Source organism: Aotus nancymaae, unplaced genomic scaffold (assembly GCF_030222135.1).
Source record: "Aotus nancymaae isolate 86718 unplaced genomic scaffold, 86718_ANA_hifiasm-v0.15.2.pri h1tg000057l, whole genome shotgun sequence".
Lineage (NCBI taxonomy): Eukaryota > Metazoa > Chordata > Mammalia > Primates > Aotidae > Aotus > Aotus nancymaae.
In genome coordinates this window covers 64,184,564-64,208,647 of record NW_026988471.1, presented here as the reverse complement: position 1 = coordinate 64,208,647, position 24,084 = coordinate 64,184,564, and the positions used below count along the sequence as shown (strand labels likewise).

Genomic DNA, 24,084 nt, shown 5'->3' with positions numbered 1-24,084 from the left:
CAGCTAATTTTTGTATTTTTTGTAAAGACAGGGTCTCATTTTGTTGCCCAGGCTGATCGCAAACTCCAGCCTCAAGCAATCCTCCCACCTCGGCCTCCCAAAGTGTTGGGATTATGGGCATGAGCCACTGCTCCCAATCTCTGTTTATTTTTTTAGGAATAGGAGTTTTATACATATTCTTTCTTGTGTGTTTGTGAATGTTTAAGTTTATTTTGAAATATATCATAATTACAGAAATGTTGCAAGAATAGTATGGATTCCCTATGCCTAATTCCCCATTTATTACCATTTTACTATCTTTGCCTTATTCTCATTTTTTGTGTGTGCATATATGCATATATTATTGCTATTATTTTTGTATTTTTCATTACTGAAATCTGAATTATAAAATTCTTCAATGAACTGTGAACTTATTTCTCAAAAATACTAGGGAAACTCAAATTAGACTACAAGTTTATTAATTTCCCTGTGCATTCAGGTAAATTATGCTTTTCAAGTGTGTGAAAAGTTGTAAAATTGCAAGGAAACATTTTGTTAAGGCTGCAGCCTGCAGTCTTCATGAGGAAAGCATTGTCAAAGCCAACAGAGTCTTCAGTTCAGGCCCATGCACAATTCTAATCAGTCTGGATTAATAAGGTTGTAATTTGATGTTGGATGGGACTGTCCCAACCATTTGCAGCCAGTTTGAAGTCCTATTAAACAGGGTCCTTTAAGAATTAGAGCCAGCTGTTTGCTGAGGTGGGAACCTCAGCCCGAAACATGCTTCCATTTTGCTTAAGTTTCAGGACTAAGGGGACCATGCAGAGGCTCTGGGCTTTAGGGACCTCCATATTTTGTTTCCTGTGGTGACTTGTCATGTTTTCATAGTGTATCAATGTGGATAGTTTTTAAAGTGACAGCCCGTTTCTACAGTGGTTTCATTTCACATACATTGGAACTTCCATATCTGGATTTTTTTTTTTCAGCCATGAACTCAAAGCTCTTCCTCCTCCATATGGTTTAAGACACTCAATTTGAGCATTGATTCAAGCAAACACTGTGCCACCTTACCAAAGTATCTGTTGGTTTAAGAGACTATGGATGTGACTTATGTAACCTCTCATGGAGCATTTCCAAAACCATATAAGGAAGCTGGAAATAGTCACCTCTCCTTCATAATGTTAACACTGAGCATATGAACGAAGCCAGGACTTGTGTCCTCAGAGAATGCATAAGGAAACGATCACCAGATCGTCCTGGGAGGAGAAGGCACCAGGCATTTGTTCAGGAGGTTGATGCAACACTCACAACAGCCGTAGGACACATATATCATACCTGCCAGCTAGAAGGCAGAAACAACTTCAAGTTCAGCTCCCAGACCCACAGGGCCACACTGTGTAAATGCTGCCCTCTGCTCATATGTGTGGCAGCTCTATACCTAACTAGAAAAGTAACTTGTTTGAGTATAAATTAGATTGTAGGGACTGAAAAAAAAATTTTTTTTAATTTTTAAAAATATTTCATCAGCCAGGCATGGTGACTCACGCCTGTAATCCCAGCACTTTGGGAGGCCAAGGCGGGCAGATCACAATGTCAGGAGTTCGAGACCAGCCTGGACAGTATGGTGAAACCCCATCTCTACTAAAAATACAAAAAAATTAGCTGGGCATGGTGGTGCATGCCTGTAATCCTAGCTGCTTGGGAGGCTGAGGCAGGAGAATTACTTGAACCTGGGAGGCAGAGGTTGCAGTGAGCTGAGATTGCACCATTGCACTCCAGCCAGGGCAACACTCCAGAGCAAGACCCTGTCTCAAAAACAATAAAAATTATGAAAATTTTTTCAAAGATACTTCAAAGAAGACAAAAACAGTCAACCTGCATATATGTACTACACAGATGCCATCATTTATCAAGATTTTGCCGCATTTCTTTACCCCTGCCCTTATTTATTTGCTAAAATATTCACAACAAACCCCAGGTATCATATCATTTTGCCTCTAACATACTTCAATATGCCTCTCTAAAAAGGTAGACGTTTTATAAACACAATGCCACTATTTTACCAATAAAATTAATCCAGGACCAAAATTTTGATGTGCAATTTTTACATAGCCTCTGCAACTGGGTAACCTCACAGCACAACGATCAACAAGTCCATGCCTACACTAATTCAGCTGGTAACTTAAAAGATAAGGATCTTTGCTTTCAACTTTGGACGAAATTATTTGGTTTGGGGATGGGGGCGGGTGAAGAATTTGCACTTGTGGTTGTCCAGAATGTAATCTCAGGTATTGAGCTGTGCCATTTACTTCCTCGGCATTTCATACTCTCATCAATGATTGATAATCATAACTTACAGGAATTTTTTAAACAATATTTTAATTGGAAAAAGCATCTGTCAGCTGTCAGGCTTCCAGTTTCCACTTTTGAGAAGCAGGATGTTGAATGTGAGTAATGACACAACAGGCCTATAAAATGCGGACTAACCCTCGGATGACTCATCCGGTACAATGCAGTATATTTGTCAAGGAGACTGAATCATATATGGGGGAAACCACTTCTCAGGCAGCCAGCTGGTTCTCAGGTCAGCAAGAGACGATCCATTTTTATCGGAAGCTTTATAGTAGCAATAATGCTAATACCCAGCACTCGGGCTCCACAATGTAGAGGAAATGGCATCGCCTGGCAGGTACGTGCTTACTGTTTACATGAACTTTATTTTTTCATTGTTCTCTTCTGCTTAACCTTTCTGGTGCTTGCTTCTAACATTTTTTTAAAGGAGAAAAATTATCCTAGTCGTAGAGAACCACAGTATATGTGTTTGTATTTGTGTATGCCCACGTGCAAGGACAGAGAGATAACCTCCGGTCTGTTGATAGATTCAGGGCTCTTACCCCCTCATTCCTCTTTCTGAAAACAAATTTCTCCTTAGATATTCTGATAGAAAATTTTTTTTTAAATTAAGTCCTGAATCTAAAAGATGCTACCTAGGAAACAGCTTGCAGAGATGGTATACCTTTTGGGTGGGTACTGTAGAGCTTTAAAAAAATGAATAAGCAGAGGTGAGCTGAAGGAGGTGGTCTAACAATAACTGTTGTGTTACATTGGATTTCTTTCAGTACTGTGCTTTTTTCCTACCCCTAAGGTGCGTGACTTAATGCAAGACAGCTTTATTCTCCTACCGAGTGAATAGGGTGGCTTTTTTGTTTGTTTGTTTGTTTGTTTATAAATCGCAATTTGCTCATACCGAATTCATGAATTAACTTTTTCTAGGCAGGAGAAAGAGTGGTGGGAATTTGGTAGCAACATTTAATTATAGTGTTCACATGATCTAAAGGATCATTCTGCATAATTGGGAGGCTGTGTCTGCCTGTCTGACCCTCTCTCTTTCTTCACCCACTAAATTTAAACAATGTCTGACTAGTTAAAGCACATATCTTATTTATTTGAGTGTATTAAACATTCCTATGTGTGTTGACAGTCTATTCAGTGTCTCCTCATATTTTTAAAAAATACTTTGTGAGTCTTGCTTGTTAGGGACAGATGCTATAGTTAGTTTATAGCAGTACTATTTATGCTTTCCTGGTCTGTCTGTCCAGAATGGCTAGGTCAGGACCTATAACACAACTGCCCACAAATTGCCTAAGATTTAGCATTTGTGGAGCAGCCCAGTATATAGCAGTAAATCCTGTTATCACTCAGAGAGCATTAAACAGATCCGGGGTTACCAAGCTGGAAAAATAGGCAATCTTTGTTTCTCTTCCCCTTTCTTATAAAGCCCATAATAATGACTTGTTTTCCTTGAAGTATATGAATTTTAAGCTGTCAGTAAATATGTTCAATTTACTTACTTAACTACATTCAGAAATTCATATAATTTGGAAAGCCAGCATGAAAGGAGTTTGTTTCTGTTTGTTTTGTAGATTAAGGGGTGTACTTTTTCTAGAATGGCCAATTTGTTTTTAGAGACAGGACTATCTCCAAATTTCATTAATTTTGCATTCTATAAATGAAAGCCACCTGTTATGCTGTAACGTGCTAATTATGGTAGAGGACAATAATGAGGAAGAACAGTATTTGAAATATGTGGGGGTTTTGCTAAGAATTTTCCTGCCCACATCTGTAGTGCTTATTTTTATATGTGTATACATGCATATATAGTACATATTTAATAATAGTACTTGGTGACATTAAAAAATACTTCAGATTCAAAGTGAGGGCCATTTTTTATTAACAACATTTTTTTAAGTTGTGAAACAAAAGTATTAGCTTGAACTAAAACCCATATTTTGCCATCTTATAGTAACCAGGTTTTTTTCTTATAGTTTTGGTGAATGCCATACTCAACTTAGGGTTCACTTTATCAAATTTATTAGAAAATAATATATATTAATTTTGTTTGATCTTAAAGACAGAATAGCCAATTTCCTGTGCTTTCACAAAAACATTAGGTTTTATGATAGCAAATTTTTTTCCCCTTGAGGCCTATGGTAAATGATTATAGTCAGGGACCAAAAAAAAAAACCCAGAAAACATTTCTTTTAAAGTTCTTGATTTAGTGACGCTTTCTGTGAAAATGTCTTGTTTTTCTGTGGTCTGTATAGTTGGGACTTGCTCAGGTCCTGTCAACCAAAAGCAACATATTCTGTTAGCTTCAGTGATACTACACAGAGGGTATACTGACTATTGAGATCAGACAATGACAATCGCTCCTAGGGTTGTGGCTGCCACACCTCAGAGGCCCCTTTGCTGTTAAGCACTGTTAGCCATCAGTCCAAAGGAACCACGTGGTTTTTAGATGCCTTCTTTCCCTTTTGAGGGAAAAGGAATATAGAGCCATGGCCAGTTCCAAAGGTCTCATATCATTCAACTTGGAAGCAGTCAATAGATATTGAGTGAGACACTGCCTATGTTCAGAGCAACGTGCTGGGTAGTGTTACATTTAAAAATGCTTCAGATCCAAGCCCAGTCTGGTTCTTCTCTTAATTCCGGCCCTAGTGGGGATTCATTGTTATTGGAGATAAATTCCTCCCTGGGTTTTCTTTTATTCATAGATTTACTGGAGTCTACAATTCAGAGCCATAAATTGCTATTGTATATAAGCAACTTTGCACTATTCCTTTTTGTTTCTTCCAAACCTAACTCTGCCTGGATAGAAATCAAGAAAGAACTGCTCTACTCAAAAATCCATTTGATAGTTTTGGCGGCCATGTTTTCTGAGCCAAGTAGAGTAACATTACCTTGGACAAAAGATATTTTTTTCCTTTTCTTGGGAAGAGTGACAGTCAGGGAGAGCATTTGAATCCTGAAAGGTTAAGAGTGTCCAAGATATTTTAGTGGAACAGTTTTTTCCAATTTTTGCTGGCTTGCAGATTTTTAGCACTTATTAAAATTATATTCTAAAGACTCAAGCTATTATGAATTCAATAAACATTTCATAAAAACAGGTTTATTTAAAATTAGTATAGATCACCTACCAACATTTAAACATCCTTATTTGTATTTAGAGAGAGACCTGTGTGTTATTGAGTCTGCAGTCTGTTCCGGCTGTCCGGATGTGTGATTTATGGATGTGTGGCCACGATGATCACTCCCGCAGGAAGCTTTGCCTATCGCCTGCTGTCCATTGCCCACTGTCTGCTGTGATATTGTCCTCCCCACATCTGGAGTTTACGGTTATTCTGCCTGCATAGTGGGTGGGATTAATGACACTTGGAGGTAAATCTTGTATCATTATCTAGAAATAGCAACTTTCCTGTGTAGCTCAGAAAAGCCAGAGACAAATGTGGATCAGCCTTCTAAAACTCCTAAATTTATAAATGAGATGAATGATCACCCTCTTACCAAACCAGCATAGACTTCTGTGAGCCCTGAACATTCTTCCAGGTATAAGTTTGCTGACAGCTTGTTGCGTCAACTGCATCCGGATTGTCTGGAGGTATATGTGGCACAGTTGTGGAAACCATGTGCATTCTCAGTTTGATTCTTTTTTTTTTCCTTCTTCTTTTTTTTTTGAAATGGAGTTTCCCTCTTGTTGCCCAGGCTGAAGTGCAATGGCGCAATCTCAGCTCACTGCAACCTCCACCTCCTGGGTTCAAGCGACTTTCCTGCCTCAGCCTCCTCAGTAGCTGGGATTACAGGCATGCACCACCATGCCCAGCTAATTTTGTATTTTTGGTAGAAACAGGGTTTCACCATGTTGGCCAGGCTGGTCTCAAACTCCTGACCTCAGGTTATCCACCCTCCTCGGCCTCCCAACCCAGTTGGATTCTTAATTGCCAAGGTTTCCTCATGACAGATGATGACCATAGAGAAAGTAAATGCTGCAGAACCAGGCTGGCACTTCAGCCCTTTAGAAGTAAGTGCTCTTGGCTTGGGATAAGAGTGATACCTTCTTTGCTGCATATCTGAGAGCAGCTCAGAAAGTCTGCTGCATCATCTTCATAGAGTTCAGTGTATAGGAACTACAGCAAGATTACTATCTCTTTCCTGATTTCAATCAAAGATATGACTTAGTTTTTGGTGTTAATTCATTCATTTGTAAAGATTCTTCAGATTGGAGATGTCCAAGCTAGATTTGGCTTTTTTGTTGTTGTTTTCTTTTAAACACATGTTCCTTGTACCTATCCAGTGGAGGATATGGTTTGCCTGTTGTTGCCCTGGCCCTGTGGGGCCCTGCTGTTTGACTGGGCCTCTTGAATTCCATTAAATGAAGCACAGACAGCATGTGTCATAAAGGCTGCTTGGGAAGGGTGAAGAGCAAAATTAGTGTCTGTGGGTGGCCATGTGTTCTCATCACGTCGCCAGAGAACTGCAATGTGCAAAATCTGGCAGGAACCTGTTCCAAAGAAAAATAAAACAGCCCCTTTTTTCCTGCTTTGAGTAATATTAAAAAACATCGCTAACCCCCATGTAGAAGAAATGGAACTATTAGGAAATTCTTATGATTCTGTGTGTGTGTTTAATAATCTGTGTTTTTAATCTTTAAAACTGAAGTTAGAATAGAAGAGATGAAAAGGGACTAGTCATGAAAAATATTTTAGGGTATTCTGTTGCTGGTGTTGTATACATAGTAAGTATTCTATTAGAGTAGAACTGTCTAAGGATTAGAGGAATTTGTCAGAGCTAACAATTCAGGGGAAATCTATTTTCTTTAACTTTTTCTGTCCTACTTTGAAAAGATTTTATAAGAAAAGCCATTTTTATCTCAGTAAAACCAGTATCAAAGGAAATGTTTGTATTTTTCTTATGTATGATTTGCCTGGTACCCCCAGGAACAAAGCAAAGTCGACATTTACACTTATATTTGAAGCATAAGATCTTCCTTTTTTAGTTTCCTTGAGAAGGTCTTGCATATTTGTTAATTACTTTCCATAGTGTAGAAGAATGTTTCTTAAAGGAGGGTTGTGATGTATGTAGTTTGCATAATGGGGACATATGTTACTTTTATAATTAAGGGAAAGTTAACTTTTTAAATAGTAGTAATGTTTACTCCTTTTTTCTTTTAAAAAAAATTTTTTTATAAAAATAGAGATCTCACAGTGTTGCTTAAGCGATCCTCCTGCCTTGGCCTCCCAAAGTGAATGTTTACTTCTTAAGGACTGCAGAAATGTTCCTAAGCTAAACCCAAAATTTCTAAATTTGGGGTTCTTTACCTATTTCAGGTAGCCTCTCTTTGTTTCACAGATTATCTTTTTATTGTGGTAAAAAACACGTAACATAGAATATATCATCTTGACTTAGAATATATCATCATAGAATATATCATCTGTACATTTTTAAGTGTATAGTACAGTAGTGTTAACTATATCCAAGTTTGTATAACAGATCTCTAGAACATTTTCATCTTCCAAAACTGAAACTCTTTACCAATTAAATAACAACTCACTCCCCTCCCCAGCACCCAGCCTCTGGCAACCACTATTCTCCTTTCTGTTTCTAGGACTTTGACTAGTCACATTGAGATAGCTGGTGTAAGCGGAACAAATCATGTGGTATTTCTTTTTGTGACTGACGTTTCACTTAGTGCAGTATCCTCAAGATTCAGCCATGTTAGAGCATATGACAAGGTTTCCTTCTTTTTTTTTAAGGCTGAATAATTCCATTGTATGTATGTACCACAAGTATTAAGGTTAATTCCCTATATGCAGACACACAAGGAAAAGTTAACACAAGAGCTTCCATATACGAGCAACTCACTGTTGGGTGTGCAGCAGTTTTCAGTGGGGATGGCATATCCATGGTACTTTCAGTGACTGTGACTTTCCTAGAGAATAGAACAGTATGAAGTTAGCCTGGGAGATGGCTGAAGCACACTAGTGAGTGAAATGAGCCGAGAGTTGTTCTTCTTGACCAACATTAAGTCAGGGGCCCTTTTATTCTGTTTTGATACCAAATGGCAGCCTCGTGGCGGGTTTCTAACAGCATGGCTTCAGGGTCGTGTGATTGTGTCTGGTTGGCCAGGCATACTTCCACCTGTCGGTAAAGCTCTCTGGTGGAAGAAGTTGGCAGTAGCCACTTGGTTGTCCTGTCTTGGGCAGTGGTCTTTAACTACTGCAGACAGAATGACTGAAAGCTTGGTTGGCTCCCTGCTGCCAACATGTTGGTGATGGCCAGGAAAGCCCAACTTCGGCAGCTCAGCCACCCAGGGTTTCAGTTATCTGTGAAAATCATGAGTCTTGAAATAAAATGCCTTCTGGTACCTCCACAAGCTGGTTGACTTTGGGAGGTGGAGACAGTTCTAGTATTTCCTGGAGGTTCTTTCTGAATCAAGTAACTTCAAACTCCACTACTCCCTTGTAAATGAAAAAATATTTTAAGACTAAACGTGTTAAAACTGTGAGCAAGCTTGGTAGCTAGTTGGCCTTTACATTATCCTTGCTGCCTAGTTCTTTTATGTCAGGAAAGTAACATGGGAAATATGTGTACTGAGTAGATGGCTCTGTCTTGTAACAACTCGGAAGGAAATTGCCCTTGTAGGACAAATCCTGTCCCCCTGTGTAGTCAACGAGTCAAGAATCCACTGCATCATGATTATATCCTATGAGCCTGACACTTGCCTTAATTGCTTACCAACAGTCATTGTGACCCTAAAAGGAAAGAATTTCCTCAGTGATACTCAAGTTGGGATTTGTAAAATAGCATCAGTACAGATCCTTTTAGAGCCATTCAAGATTCAGTGGTGCCACATTCTGAGGATCTCCAAAATGAAGCCTAAATCAGAAGTTTAAGAATTCCTCCTCCTTACCTTTTCTCCCTCCCCACCCCTACCATCTCACCCCTCACCCCCACAAATTGGAAAACCTTGGCCAAAAAGCCCAGCAAGAGCTGAGCAGAACTGGCCTTTATTGCTGGTGGTGGGGAAAGAGGCTTCCGTCAAGGAGACTGTTAGTAAGCAGTTGAAACATTCGGGAATATTTTTACACGTTGATTAGGCTTTCATGGCTAGACTGGGAACCTCATTGCTCACCATTTTATGTTTTTCCTGTAGGGAAGGTATACTCCAATTTCCAACAACTGATTTATTTACTTTTGGACTAGAAATTATTTGTCGCATTGAGGCAACTTAAATCTAAGTTGCAACTTGATGTGCACTGAGTTGCTTTACCAAAGGTCTATAAGAAATGTCTTTCTCTATTTTTAAGCTGAACAATTGCTTTGTTACCTTTTCCTAACATTTTCTCCTTTTCACTCTGAATGTAGTAAAGATTGGGGCTGGGGAGTTCATCTTGAGTCAATGATAAGGCAGATAGAATGAACTGTTTGGGAGAAAAAGGGCAGATCTCTTTTCTCTTCTTGGTCTACATTTGTTTCATAAATATGTCTTGGGGTTTTTCTTCCGTGTGGCTAAAGAGAATCTCACATTTGTGGATGCATAAACCCAGCTAGATGACCAGGTTGTACCTTTCTTTTTTCCCCTCGGAGGAGCTTATTTAACTTATTAAAATTCAATTTTCATCATTTTCTTGCTTTTGCAAAATGCTTGGATAAATCAGTTTCACTCCTGGAAACTTTATGGTTGTGTAATAACACTTGTACTGAGAGAACATATCTGTTAGTTTATCATGGTTTCAGGTCTTTGTGGTTTCAGGTTTTTTCTCTACTCAAAATATATTTTTGGTTGCATTTTACAGCTGAAAGTTTTCTGATCTGCTTTTGTAGGATGTTTTAGTGGCTTAAGTTTGCTGAGCCCTCTGCCACAACTGAAGGAGTTTAAGGCCATTTTTTGTAAAACACGAAGCATAAAAAGGGACCAAAGTTGAAAGGGCCTCAAGAGTCAGTGGGGGTCCCTACTTCTCATTTTACACATAAGGAAACTGAAACTTAGTAAGAGAGTTTGGGGTACCTCGCCTGGTTGTGAGATGTGTAATGGAGGTTAGGTCTCCTGTCCTGACTTAAGGCACTCGTTACAGCAACAGATCCAAAAAGGAACTGCCTCTGTTGGTGTGAAACTTTGGCAGGATGAGTAGGATTTCTCTGCCCCACCCTCCATCTAGCTCTGTGATTTTTTTCATGTAGCTGTGTTGCCAGTGATATCTCTTCATTTCTCCTTAGAATTCCTTTCACAATCAGTTGCCTATCCAGTAAATTTCAAGGGACCAATATATAAGGAATAACTTATTTATCCTCCAGAGCACCTAACTCCAATATGGGCACTTTTGCCACAACAGGGGGTCCTTTCAAAAGTGTGGGCAGGGGGTGGTCACAGAGGCTGATCTTAGTCTTTTATCTGTCCCTAATGTCAGTGACCTTGAACAAGTCCCCTCTGCCATCTGGACTTTAATTTTTCCATGTGAGAGAGGAGTCTAGCGTAGATGGTTTCCACAATTCTTTATATTAATAGCCTAAAAGGTGTAACTAACATGAAGACCTAAGCTCTGCCTTCAGGTCAACCTCTCTTCCATTCTCCAGGTGGGAAGTGAAGCCACCCAGCATGCTTCAGGGAGAACAGGTGCCTTGACTGTGTGTTGTTTGTTTCTCTGTGTTTAGCTTTCCATCTCTAATGCGGGAGGTGACAGAATCCTAGAAAAAAAGGAACTAAATGAACTAGTAATTCTTGCCATCTGAGAAGGCATCCATTTCCAGTGGATCTATGGGAATACAACAGGCTCTTGAAAATCCTGTCAGCTTATTGCTAGCATGATCTGCTGATTTCTCTCCCTCCTCTATGGATTAAATTATCACCTCTTTTTGTTTGAGAACAGGTCTTATTAAGGGCTGGCTTGTAAAGGATTTTGTGGATTTAGAATTTGATATTAACATAGTTTGGTAAAGTCATTTCCTGACCTTTGATTAGATTTGTTTTGGGGTAGAGGGCAGGTGGTAGATAGCAGGTAAAGGAAAAAAAAAGAGGGAACTTCATCCTGAATAGCAGAAAGAAAAGTAATCGGATTTCGTTTAGTACCATTATCAGCATCTTGTAGATTTAGTGTTGATTTCCATTTAGAAATCAACCATAACACTACAAATTCTCACTCTCCTCACTTATGAAAGATTTCAAGTGTTCAGAAAAGTTGAAAGAAACATACGCTCAACATCCGTATGCCTGCCACCTCAAGTCTGCAATGAGCATTTTGCTATTATTGTTTTATCATACACATATCTATCTCCATGTTCTGTGTTTTTAAAAATGCATTTCAAAGTAGGTTGCAGATTATCAGGGCATTTCTCCCTAGACATGTGGGTTATTAAGTACTCCCTTCCTTTGTTTTCTCCAATAATATGAAAAAAAGCAAAAATATTCTGAGAAAGTCAGGCATAAGAGTTCAAGGGCTGCAATTTAAAGCCCTAAATTGGAGATTATTAACTTTATAAACAACTCCCCTTTGCCATTTGTTTTTTGAAGTACCAATTTTTCTATTACATGTACACTTTAATGTGGTGAGAGTTAATTTTGTGTAGTAATCTGACATTTCCAGTAGCTGGCCTTTGGGGTTTAAATGTGGATCATAAATACCATTTTTGGAAGGATGTGTAAGACAGAGGGAAAGTCAGAAAATTACTGTTTTAGAAATAAAAAGTAGAAGAAAGGGTTCTTCAGGGGTGGGTTATTTTGTTTGCTTTAAGATGGTAATCTTTTGATCTTGATTAATTATGAACTCCACTGAAGTTCACGCTCAGTAAAGCAGACAGACAATAAAAGCAAAATCATGAACCTAGATTCAGACTTTGGCCTCTCGCCTCTCAGGACTCCCTCAGCGCCACTTCACGCCCTGTGATCACCTTGAAATTCAGCCCTTTAGGACAGACCATTTCATTCATTCTTTTTGGTTGGAGTGAAGTAAATTTTTTTTGTTGTTTTTGAGACGGAGTTTTGCTCTTTTGCCCAGGCTGGAGTGAAGTGGCACAGTCTTGGCTCACTGCAACCTCCGTACCCCGGTTCAAGCGATTCTCCTGCCTCAGCCTCCCGAGTAGCTGGGATTACAGGCGCCCAGCACCACACCCAGCTAATTTTTTTATATTTTTAGTAGAGACTGGGTTTCACCATGTTGGCCAGACTGGTCTTGAACTCCTGACCTCAGGTGATACACCCGCCTCAGCCTCCCAAAGTGCTAGGATTACAAGTGTGAGCCACTGCACCTGCCTGTAAATTTTATTTTTTAAAGTAGTTTACTCATGTCAGAGTAATTTGTGTTTTGGCTTGGTTTTTTTGTTTGTTTGTTTGTTTGTTTTTTGAGGTGAGTCTCGCTCTCATCACTCAGGCTGAAGTGCGGTGGCACAATCTTGGCTCACTGCAACCTCCACCTCCCAGGTTCAAGTGATTCTCCTGCCTCAGCCTCCTGAGTAGTAGAGATGGGGTTTCGCCATGTTGGCCAGGCTGGTCTCGAACTCCTGACCTCAAGTGATCTACCCGCCTCAGCCTCCCGAAGTGCTGAGGTTACAGGTGTGAGCCACCGTGCCTGGCCCCATAAGACGTTTTAAAGAACCTTAAAAGATCCATGGTAACATTTAGAGAAGCTGTGTATAATACTTTTAATAGATTTAATATTACAATAAAACACACATATTCGTGCTTATGTTTTATCTTGTTACTTCAATAACTATCTTCAGCAGATAAGATTCCTGGATGTGACAGATAAATGGAAAGAGGACATGGGGACATGTCCAGTGGGGTTTGGAAGTCTTATCTATCATAGACAAAACTATAGGACCTATGCCTATTAAGGAAGAACCTAAATCTGAATCATCTACCTTATGCTGTGTTATCCTTACTGGGACAGTACAGAGAATGTTTTGATGCTGGGCTTTAAAAAAAGAAATCTTTAAAACAATTTTTTAAACTTTATTGAATTTAGTGGAATTGTAAAATGTTTTAGATTTTACAGTTCTATTATGTTTACTTTCAAATCAAAGGATGTACTGTTGCTGCTGTTGTCGTTGTTATTGGAGGACAGTATGAGTTTAATTCCTGGAGTCAGTGTTTTAGAACCCAAAAATAATTTTGAATACATTCCAGAGCCCTCTTTAAGGCAATTTATCTGCTGCACAGATAACGTGACTGATAGAGAGGCCCCTAACTGTTGGTTGACCAGGAAACCCACCAAGGATTTAAGAGGCATATGCCCAGGAATCTCCAGTTCCCTAGTCCCCCAGGATGAGAAAATTAGGATTTCTGCTATTAGTGATTAGAGCAAAGAGTTTTCAAACTTCAAGAAAAAGTTGTTCCTTTCCTCAATGATTGTAATCTCATCACTAAACTACCATGGCCCAACCTGCCAGTCTCCCCAGGCCTGACCTCAGCCCTCTACTGGGCCGGGTGCATCACTCACCTCAAGAGAGCCTTACACTAGAAGACCATATTGACAAGAGAAAGTTGCCCAGGAGCCATTTTTTTAAAAATCTGAGACATTACTTCTAAAATTGCTGTGTGCTGAAGCAAAGATTTACTTCAGCAAACACTTGGTTGCCGATGTTTGCCCCGTGCGGGCCGGGCGCAGTGGCTCACGCCTGTAATCCCAGCACTTTGGGAGGCCGAGGCGAGTGGATCACGAGGTCAAGAGATCGAGACCATCCTGGTCAACATGGTGAAACCCCGTCTCTACCTAAAAATACAAAAAATTAGCTGGGCATGATGGCGCGTGCCTGTAATCCCAGCTACTCAGGAGGCTGAGGCAGGAGAATTGCCTGAACCCAGGAGGCGGAGGTTGCAGTGAGCCGAGATCGCGCCATTGCACTCCAGCCTGGGTAACAAGAGCAAAACTCTGTCTAAAAAAATAAAAAAACTGCCCCATGCATGTTAGGGTTTTAGGTTGAACAACCTTAATGTCTTTATCTTTATTGTTTCCCAATTATAAGTGGTCAGTCATCGTGTATATATTTAGTATTCTCTTGGTTTATAAATTTGAGTACTGAATTGAAATGCTGGAAAGGTTTTGTTGTTTAAAGAAACCCAATAAAGTATAGTGGCAGCCTTAAGACAGTTTTGATAGATTAAATAAGTATTAATAACATCAAAAGGTTTTTATTAAGCCTTTATTTTTGTTTATTTATTTTTAAGACAGAGTTTTGCTCTTGTTGTCCAGGCTGGAGTACAATGGTGCGATCTCTGCTCACAGTAACCTCCGCCTCTCAGGTTCTCCTGCCTCAGCCTCCCGAGTAGCTGGGATTACAGACATGCGCCACCACACCCGGCTAATTTTGTATTTTTAGTAGAGACAGGGTTTCTCCATGTTGGTCAAGCTGGTCTTGAATTCTTGACCTCGGATGATCCGCCCTGCTCAGCCTCCCAAAGTGCTGGGATTACAGGCATGAGCCACTGTGCCCAGCTAGACTTTTAATTTTTTTAATGAGAGCACTGTAGTTAGAATCCAGCCGTATCACTCTTTTCCTGTGCAGGATTTATGCGTGTTCAAGGTACAGGAGATAAACACTTGGAGGTGAAATTTAAAATTGCATTTTAAACACAGTACAATGGTGCGCGTCTAATATAACTTTGTCAACCTTGCTGAAATGGAAACCAGAAAACCAGCATTTTATGAGGTAACTTCCACTGTGCCTGGGCATTCACAATGCCATGAGCATCACTACCTTCTATTTACAGTCCATGCAGATTTGCCCCTAAAACTGGGGCTTTCTCTGAGGGGGTGCTGGGGGCACTAGAAGCTCCAACTTCCATCTGCCACCGTAGGTTTTTCAAGGTCATCAGAACTGTCACTCAGGGCTCCCAGGTTCAGGGTATGTCAGAGGATCCCTAACTGCCTGCCAGTATTTTCCCAACTACTTCCTCAAAGGCTGTTAAGCCTCTGTAAAGCTTATGTGTTTAACTTCCAGCCCTGATCTTTGTTCCTTTGTGTCTTTGCTTTATTTCCTTTTTTGGCCCTTCTGGGTCATAGGACACAGCAGGAAAGAAAGAAGGAGGCCAGACTGGTGCATGGCACACTGCCTTGTACCCTTGATTAGGGACAGCTGGGCAGAGCATCCATTCCACTCCCAAGGATGTCTGCAGGGCAGGTGCAAGAGAATGTGCCAGAATGTGCAGCATACATGCTGCTCTGGCTCTGGTGACCTGAAGGTGTAAGGTAGCACTCAGAGATGGGGAAATATTTATATTTAAATTAGGATTTAACATCAGTGATATGTTAAATCTATATTATCTAAATATTACATCTATAATATTTTCCTTTAAACTGAGGTTTAAAGGAAGGTGTAGAGGCACATAGCATGCTACATCAGTACTATATGTTAAACAAGGTATGGGCATATATTTCAAATCAGAATTGCTCACTTCTAAAAATAGGAATTCACAGCTTATTTTTAAAGGAGTATTTCTGTATTAAAATTTCAATAGAAAAATTAAAACACTAGAGGTCCATGTCTAGTAAACTTTTTAGGACTGGTTCTGAAGAATGATTGATAAATTATTAAGTTTAATAATCATTTATATGCCAACCAATGTCTTCCGTGATAATGGAGTATACGGCCCCTTTTAGTATGTGCACTGGAAAACAGTGTGTGGGTGAGAGGTTTATTTATATGCTTCAGTGTAGCTAGGTAGCATGAACAACAAAGATGCTCAGCTTATCCAAGGCATGAGGATAGACATGCCTTTACCTCCCCCTCCAGGAGAGGGTAAAACTTGGACACAGAGGGCGCTAGTGACCTTGCAGGACAGCAGAACTTACTGGCTTTACTCACAGATTCTGAGCCTGACAGAGTGAAGAAGGAAAGCCTACTTACACCCCCTCCGAGGCTCCTGCACATAAGCAGGACCCCTGGCTTTCAGCCTAATTGGTTCCTGGATGCTGGTTATATCCCCAGTCATTGTAAAGCAAAGACCACCACTGCCACCTCCTACACACACCTTTTAGGTACCATGTTTTACATAAAGCTTCCATTCCTAAAAACGCCATTCCATGCCATTTTAAAAATACATAAATTGATAATGAAGATAACATATTTTTAAAAATCAAAGCTGGCTGGGCATGGTGGCTCATGCCTGTGATCCCAGCACATTAGGAGGCTGAGGCAGGTGGATCATTTGAGGCCAGGAGTTCGAGACCAGCCTAGTCAACATGCCGAAACCCCATTTCTACTAAAAATACAAAAATTAGCCAAGCATGGTAATGCACACCTGTAATTCCAGCTACTCAGGAGGCTGAGGCAGGAGAATCGTGCTTGAACCCGGGAGGCAGATGTTGCTGTGAGCTGAGATTGCATTACTGCACTCTAGCCTGGGTGACAAGAGTGAAATTCCATCTCAAAAACAAATAAACAAAAAGCCAAAGCTATGTTGTCCTCTAGGGGAAGGGTTTACTCTGCATGAGCAAGTTTAGCTACAGCACCTCAGAAAAGCAGGGACACAGTGAAGACTGCACAGAAGAGCCTGCTTTCTCCTCTTGGTAAACGTGCTCAGAGCATAGTGCCCTGGCACTGCAAGTTCACATTAAAGTGTTAGTCCCTGTTTAAGTACATGGGTTCTTTTACTAGCAGAACTGGAGTAGGGCAATTTCAAAGTTACTCTCCATTGAGTGTATTCCATGGCTGATTTCACTGATGTTAAATAACTGTGGGGAAGCTTTTTGTTAAGTGATCTTAGCCCACTTTTCACCTTCCCCAATTCTTATATCATGCAGACGGGTTCCCTTTATGAAGCAAACGTTTAATACTCAGAAAATCTCTTCTCTGCCTCACAGTCCCTAGTCGTCAGTGTTTGAGAGAAGAGCTGATGGCCTTTGCTAGAATTAGCTACTGCCAGATCTGGTGTCTTTGCGATCAAGTCTTTCTACTGTGGGCATTAATGAGCTTTCATTAACACTATTTTCTGTAATGGCCTAACCTAACCACACAAACAGTACATATTTTGGTAGTTAACACGAAGACCTTATTTCCTGGGACGTTGTAGCGTGTAGAGCAAGTGTTCTACCTTCAGTGGCTTGTACAGAGCAGAAAATCATGTTACCAAGATGCATAAAACTACATTAAATTTCCTTGCCCATAAAATTCAGAATATATAAACTTCCAAAACCAGAGCAGTCCGCTTTTAAAAAATTCTTGAGTAGTTGATACTTAAGACGAACACCCACAAAACCACCACCTGACTTAACAAATAGAAAGTATGACCAGTACCCTCAGCTTCTCAACACATTTGATTCTACTGAAGTATTTTGTTGATTCGTTTTAAAAAGATCGCTAGTCATACTTCATACACACATATATAATATTTTAAACATATAATTCGATGAAATCAAAGAGCCTTTATAAATCTATAAGCACGAGGAAGACCGGGGGCAGGGTACGTGATTAAAATAAAGTGAGTCTGCCTGGCTCCCTGCAAGAAGTTGGTGTTATATTTGGCTCAGCTGGCGTCTGGGAGTTGGGCTGGAGAGGTTGGGATCTTGGCTAATCCCTCTCAAGGTCTGGTGAAGTGGAGAAGAGGCTGGGAGGAAGTGAATCTAATGTCGAGCATAATGGAGAGATAAAGGAGCCAAGTAATCAGATAAGGGCTGGCTGTGGGAAGTATTTATGGGGGAGGTAAAAGTCCCAGTCTCCATCCCTGAAAGAAACCGAGGGGGAGGGGCAGGAGCAGAGGGCTAGCTCACAGATGGCAGACAGCGTTATTTTCTTCTACAGGTATGCCTGCAGTGGATGACTAAACCTGGTCTTTATAAATCTATCTTCTCTTGATGATTACTGGCGGTCCCTGTCAAATTTCTTCCTACTGTCAAGAGCCTGACAGCTCCCTGCCCCTCCACTCTCTGATAGCTGTAAAGGGCAGGCAGTCGAAACCCACTCCTCAGTGGCCGGGGAAAGCTGGTGTTTCAAGGACCTATTCTTTTGTTATCGAGGTAGACTTTCAGCAAAAATGATGATGGCTACAAGTTACCAAACTTCTGGGTCTGACACTTGACCTGTAACACTGCTTTCAATGGCAGGGTAGATCCTTTATTCATTTTGCAAAGGAGGAAATGGAGCTCAAAAAGAGGTTTCTTCAGCTCCTGAGAGGGCTGGGGACTTCTGGGCTGTGGCCCTGGAGCAGACATTCTTTGTGAGACCCAGTGCTGCCTAGTCATCGGCTCCTACAGTTCCTTGGTTTACTTCATGGCCCAGACAGGGCCTGCTTTGAAACTGGAGAACACTTAGAACATAAAGGCTGCGATCTAAAAACTATTCTTTGGAGATGCTAATCCAGTTTTGAAAGTGTTTTTTCTCTGCCTTTCTATCCTGCCTTACAGTGTCACCTGCCTCTTTTGCATATTGAATGATCCCAGGACCAGAAGCTCTGTTTTTACAAAAAGTCCACATGTTGGGAACACAAAGCGTTTTCCTTAAAGAAACCACGTTTAAATGGAAGATCCTCAGTCCAGCCAGTTTTGCTCATAACACACCTAAAGAATACGGTATTGAGTGCTGGTCGTCAAACACCATTTGTGTTTGTTGGGGCAGTTCAGCTCAAGTTCAGACACTTGGGCTCCATTCAGTTGGTGTTTGGACCCATGGCTGGAGCTTCACCAGGTCCACACCTTTACAGCAGTTGTCAATTTCAGAAGCATTCTTTTAAAATGTTGTTATTTTTGACAATGATAGCATGTTTTGAAATTTTTTTCTAAGGCATACCAGCAGCAGTTTCCTTGTGCAAATTTTAAAACTAATCTGACCTTGCCCTTCCTGCTTCATCCGCCCCCCACACCCCGCAACTAACAAATCCTGCATCTGTTTTAAACAGATGTTGTTTAATTCTTTCCAGAAAGAGGGGGAGGGAGGGAAGGTGGGAAGGGAGTTTTCCTCCTTTATACCTTTTTGGTAGTGGAGTTTATTGTCATTTCTGTGCTGGGTGGGGTGAAGTGCCTGAGTAACGTAAATACACCACACCATGGATAGGAAACAGTTGGCATGCAGCCATGCAGCTGGATTATCCAGACATCCTTCACAGCTTTTAGTGAAGCACTTTATCCCCCTGCCTTGTTTTTAAATAGCCAGATGCCTCAGTTAATGCTGGCTGTTTGGGCTGTTGCTGGAGGAGACAAAGGGGGCTTCTGCCCCTGAGCCTCCCCTTCCCCCAATCCCATCACAGAGAAGTCTATGCCCTGGAGAAGGCACTTGATAGGAGGCATTGAGGCAGGAAGGAGGAAGCCTCAGAGTGCAAGCAGAGGCCAGAGTTAACAGCCTTGCAGTCTGGACACAGAAGGGAAAGGTATTTTTTTAATTCTCTAATAAATGAATACTTTTTGGAAATAAGTTATGGCACTAACATAAGTAATGCAAAGTTCTCTTTTTCATGTTTACTTAATCCCCTCAAAGAAACAGAGAATGGCACACAGCTGCAACACAAAAAAAGTAAAAGCCTGTTTTAACAAGAGGTGCACAGAGTTTCAGTTCTTCACCTTGGCATCTCCTGTTGAGATGAACCCATAGTACACTTGTAGAAGTTTCGAGAAAGCTGTATTGCACACTAAAGAATTAAAAGTCCTAGGACCCTTAGCTTTTTTTTGTTGTTTTTTGTTTTTAATAAATGGGGCTGGAGGGAAGAGAGAATATTCTCCAAAATTGTATGCAGTTAATCTAAATACGTTACAGAAGATTTTTAATCTTTAGGATCTAAGGGAATATGCATGTTGAATCCTGAAATTAATGGATTACTCATACATGTACATGTGCATCCTATGATTTTTATATGTACTTCTACATGATTTATTCAATTTTTTTATTAATTGAAGGGAAATCTTTACTGTGATCCCAATTTAGTAATTGTGGCTCATAAGTAAATAAGTATTGAACGCTTTATGTTTTCATAGGAATTCTGTTAGCTATAGATTTATTTATTTATTTATTTAGAGACAGAGTTTTGCTCTTATTGCCCAGGCTAGAATCCAGTGGCATGATCTTGGCACACCTTAACCTCCGCCTCCTGGGTTCAAACGATTCTCCTGCCTCAGCCTCCTGAGTAGCTAAGATTACAGGTGCCCACCACCAAGCCCAGCTAATTCTTTGTATTTTTAGTAGAGACAGGGTTTCACCATGTTGGCCAGGCTGGTCTTAAACTCCTGACCTCAGGTTATCTGCCCCCCTCGGCCTCCCAAAGTGCTGGGATTACAGGCGTGAGCCACCCCGCCCAGCCTGCTATAGATAATTTTTTAAAAACCTGTTTATATTATGAATTTGACCGCATTCATTCCACAACCTATTACATATAAGACACCATTCTAGGCTCTAGGGATATAGCAGTGAACAAAAAAGGCAGTCACTGCTCCTGTGGAGTTTATATTCTGGTAGGCAAGCAGATATTTTTTTGAGTAAGCATTGATTTAGTAGCATATAGAAAGACAAAGCAGGGGGAGAAGATTAAGAGGGGTAGAGGATGCTATGCTGCTTTATATAGAGTGGGCAAGGAAGTCCTCTCTGAAATAACCTTGGGCAGAGACTTGAGTGAAATAAGAGAATGAGCCCAGTTGGTATGTGAGGAGTAGGGTTTTAAGCAGAAGAAACAGCAAGTGCTAAGGCCCAGAGGTAGAAGGATGGAGGCCAGTGGGACAAAGTTGAATGAGCAAGGAGAGTAGTAGAGTAAGGTCCAGATTTTGACTTCTACTTGGCGATACCACTGGAAGGTTTGTTTGAGTAGAGTGACCTGACTTACCTTTCTGTTTTCTGGGTAAGTTGAGCAAACATGGGAGCAAGGATGCCAATTGGAAGGCTATTGCAGTAATCTCAGTGGAGGATGATGGCAGCTGGATCAGGTCAGTGTCAGTGGAAGTGGTAAAAAGTGGATCCTGGATGTACTTTGAAGAGAGAACGAGACATATGAGGAGGTGCCAGGAACCAAGAGTTCAACCTGAAACATGCTGATTGTGAGACGTATTAGACGCCTATGTACAGACCTCACATAGTCCCTTGGTTCTACTGGCCTGAAGCTCACAGAAAATACCTGGATGGAAGTGTGAATTTGGGCACTGTTGGTATATAGAAGGTGTTGTTGGCCCTAGCTTGGATCATGGATGGCTTAACCACTGTGACAGGAGGAAGGGCAGAGAGTGCTGGTACAAAGAAGTAGGCGTGGTGGTGGGCACAGGCACAAGGTCTTTTCTGATTATGTCTATTTCCTCAGTGAAGCTAAAGCAACCTCATCCATCATCTGAGAGTGAGGGCGTAGGAAGCCACGTGGAGTCGTCTTTTGAGGGGACAGATCAGGAAAATCTAGCAGGATGCCAAGTGGCACTTAAGGACTCACTTGAGGGTAGTGTTTATGGCTTTAAAACTAACCCTATGAACATAGTAGAGTAGGGTTTTTCCCTCCCACGATGTTCAGCAGCTGGGTGGGGTTACGGAATAGGTAGATGGTAGGATTTAAACCCATTGGGATCATGCCAGCCAATAGCAACAAGGAAGGGGAGGGCAAAGGCATTAAGGTTGTGTGCAAAGAATACTGTGATAGAATGTGGAATGTGGCCTGGCGTGGTGGCTTACGCCTATAATCCCAGCACCTTGGGAGGCCGAGGCAGATGAATCACAAGGTCAGGAGTTCAAGACCAGCCTGACCAACATGGTGAAACCCTGTCTCTACTAAAAATACAAAAATTAGCCAGGCATGGTGGTGGGTGCCTGTAATCCCAGTTACTTGGGAGGCTGAGGCAGGAGAATCGCTTGAAACCAGGAGGCATAGGTTGCAGTGAGCCGAGACCATACAACTGTGCTCCAGCCTGGGCGACAGAGCAAGACTCTGTCTCAAAATTAAAAAAAATGTGGAATGTGATGGAATGTTGGGTAGAGAATCAGTTGAGGATGTGGGGTTTGGGAGACAGGGCAAAAGTGGTCAGAACAATAGATTGTTGGCCCCAACAGGGCAAAGAATTTTTGGAGTCTGGATGAAGGGAGCTGCAAAGTTAGGAGTGGTCGGAGAGCAGGATGCTTACAATTGAGTTATGGAGGTAGTGCAGTTATCGGTAAAGACAAGATCCACAGTTGACCTGGGCATGAATGGCTCAAGTAGGTTGTAAGACAAGGGCATTGGAGAGAAAGAGGCCTAGAACCTGAGAGGCCAGGGAATTGGAGGGATCCTCAACATCAATAATGAAATTATCAAGAATCGTGGCAGGGATCATGGTGGAGAGATGGAGGGACAGTGAGCCTAGTTGCTGAAGTCTTCAAGGAATGAAGGGAAGTGAGGTCTGTAGAAGACTGAAGAAGGGTTGTCGGGGGCATGGTCAGGGTGTGAGCTTCAGAAGCACTGAAGGGAGGCTGAATAGTGTGCAGCAGTGGCAGTTACCATACCCACAAGTAGGCCCAGCGGGGTGCAGTGGGGAGGCAGAAAGCAGCCCTGGGAGAATGGGCCACAGAGGCCCAGTTGAGAGTGCGTTTTCATTTAAGTTAGGAAAGGGAAAGGAACTTATATGAGGTATCTAGAGCATCAGATTCATAGAGACAGAAAGTAGAATGGTGGGTGCCAGGGGCAGAGGGGTTAGGGAAGGGAGAGTCAGTGTTTTTCATGGGAACAGAGTTTCAGTTTGGGATGATGCAAAGTTCTAGAGGTATATGGTTGCCCAACAGTGTGGGTACAATTAATGCCACTGAACTTGTACACTTAAAAATGGTTAAAATGGGAAATTTTACAACAATGGAAAAAAATGAATGATTAGAAGAGGGGATGAGGAAGTAAAGGAAATGGGAGACCTTGGGTTTGGGGCACCAAGGGAGGTGAGTTGGGTGACAGTGGAGGGTGAGCCGTAGGGGGTCATGGAAAATCTCGTGGCTTTGCCTTTAGTAGTGAGTGAAGTGAGCAGGGATATGGGGCACAGGGACTGCCTCCATGCCTCTGGCCAATTGAGGGGCCAGGTTCTGAGTGCCTGTGGACATCTTTCCTGAGGCCCAGGGAACAAGAGGATGGCAGTTCTTTGTTACTCTGCAGCTTTGTTTCCCAAGAATCTGCCACAGCGCCTGGCATATACAAGACGCGAATATATGTTTGAATGAGTAAAAATGAATTCTATCCAAAGAAAGAAAACAGCAAGTGATAATATAATGGCCTTGCTGAAAATCCAAATAAATTTCCCCAAAAGTGATGAAGAATGAAAAGAAACTAGAGTTGGTCTCTGGGGAAGAAAGTGGATTTTTGGCAAATATGCAGAAGAACTTATTGTGAAATTGAGGTTTTAGACTGGAAAAAATAAAATCATAAACAGAAGACTACAAATGTGTAAAGGGTTATTAGAATTGAAATATTTTCCCACCTAGATACATAATTTCATGGTGAATTTATGATTTAGAAGTAGTTTATCCTATTTTATGCTAAATAAGATTCTTGGCTTTATAAAATGTTAAAACTTGGTCATTCATTTTCAACTAATTTTACAGGGTTGAAACCATAATACCCTCTCAATAGGTTTGTAGGCCAGGTGCAGTGGCTCATGCCTGTAATCCCAGCACTTTGGGAGGCCAAGGTGGATGGATCACCTCACATCAGGAGTTCAAGACCAGCCTGGCCAACATGGTGAAACCCCATCTCTACTAAAAAATACAAAAAATAGGCCGGGCGCAGTGGCTCAAGCCTGTAATCCCAGCACTTTGGGAGGCCGAGGCGGGTGGATCACGAGGTCAAGAGATCGAGACCATCCTGGTCAACATGGTGAAACCCCGTCTCTACTAATACAAAAAACTAGCTGGGCATGGTGGCGCGTG

General features: G+C 41.3%; 1 protein-coding gene across 2 annotated transcripts in view; it reads left to right on the top strand.

Annotated features, from left to right (window-relative positions):
- The window catches only part of SPRED2 (sprouty related EVH1 domain containing 2), a 124,063-nt gene that overhangs the window by 63,942 nt on the left and 36,037 nt on the right, over positions 1–24,084 (top strand). Inside the window, exon 1 of one of the 2 annotated variants that reach the window (XM_012477249.3) lies at positions 1,838–2,668. The exons of the other annotated variant lie outside the window; for it this stretch is intronic. Coding sequence (XP_012332672.1) covers positions 2,652–2,668 — 17 coding nt within the window. The 5' untranslated portion in view covers positions 1,838–2,651. Of the gene's footprint in view, positions 1–1,837; positions 2,669–24,084 lie in introns of those variants that run through there. 2 annotated transcript variants of the gene reach the window in all.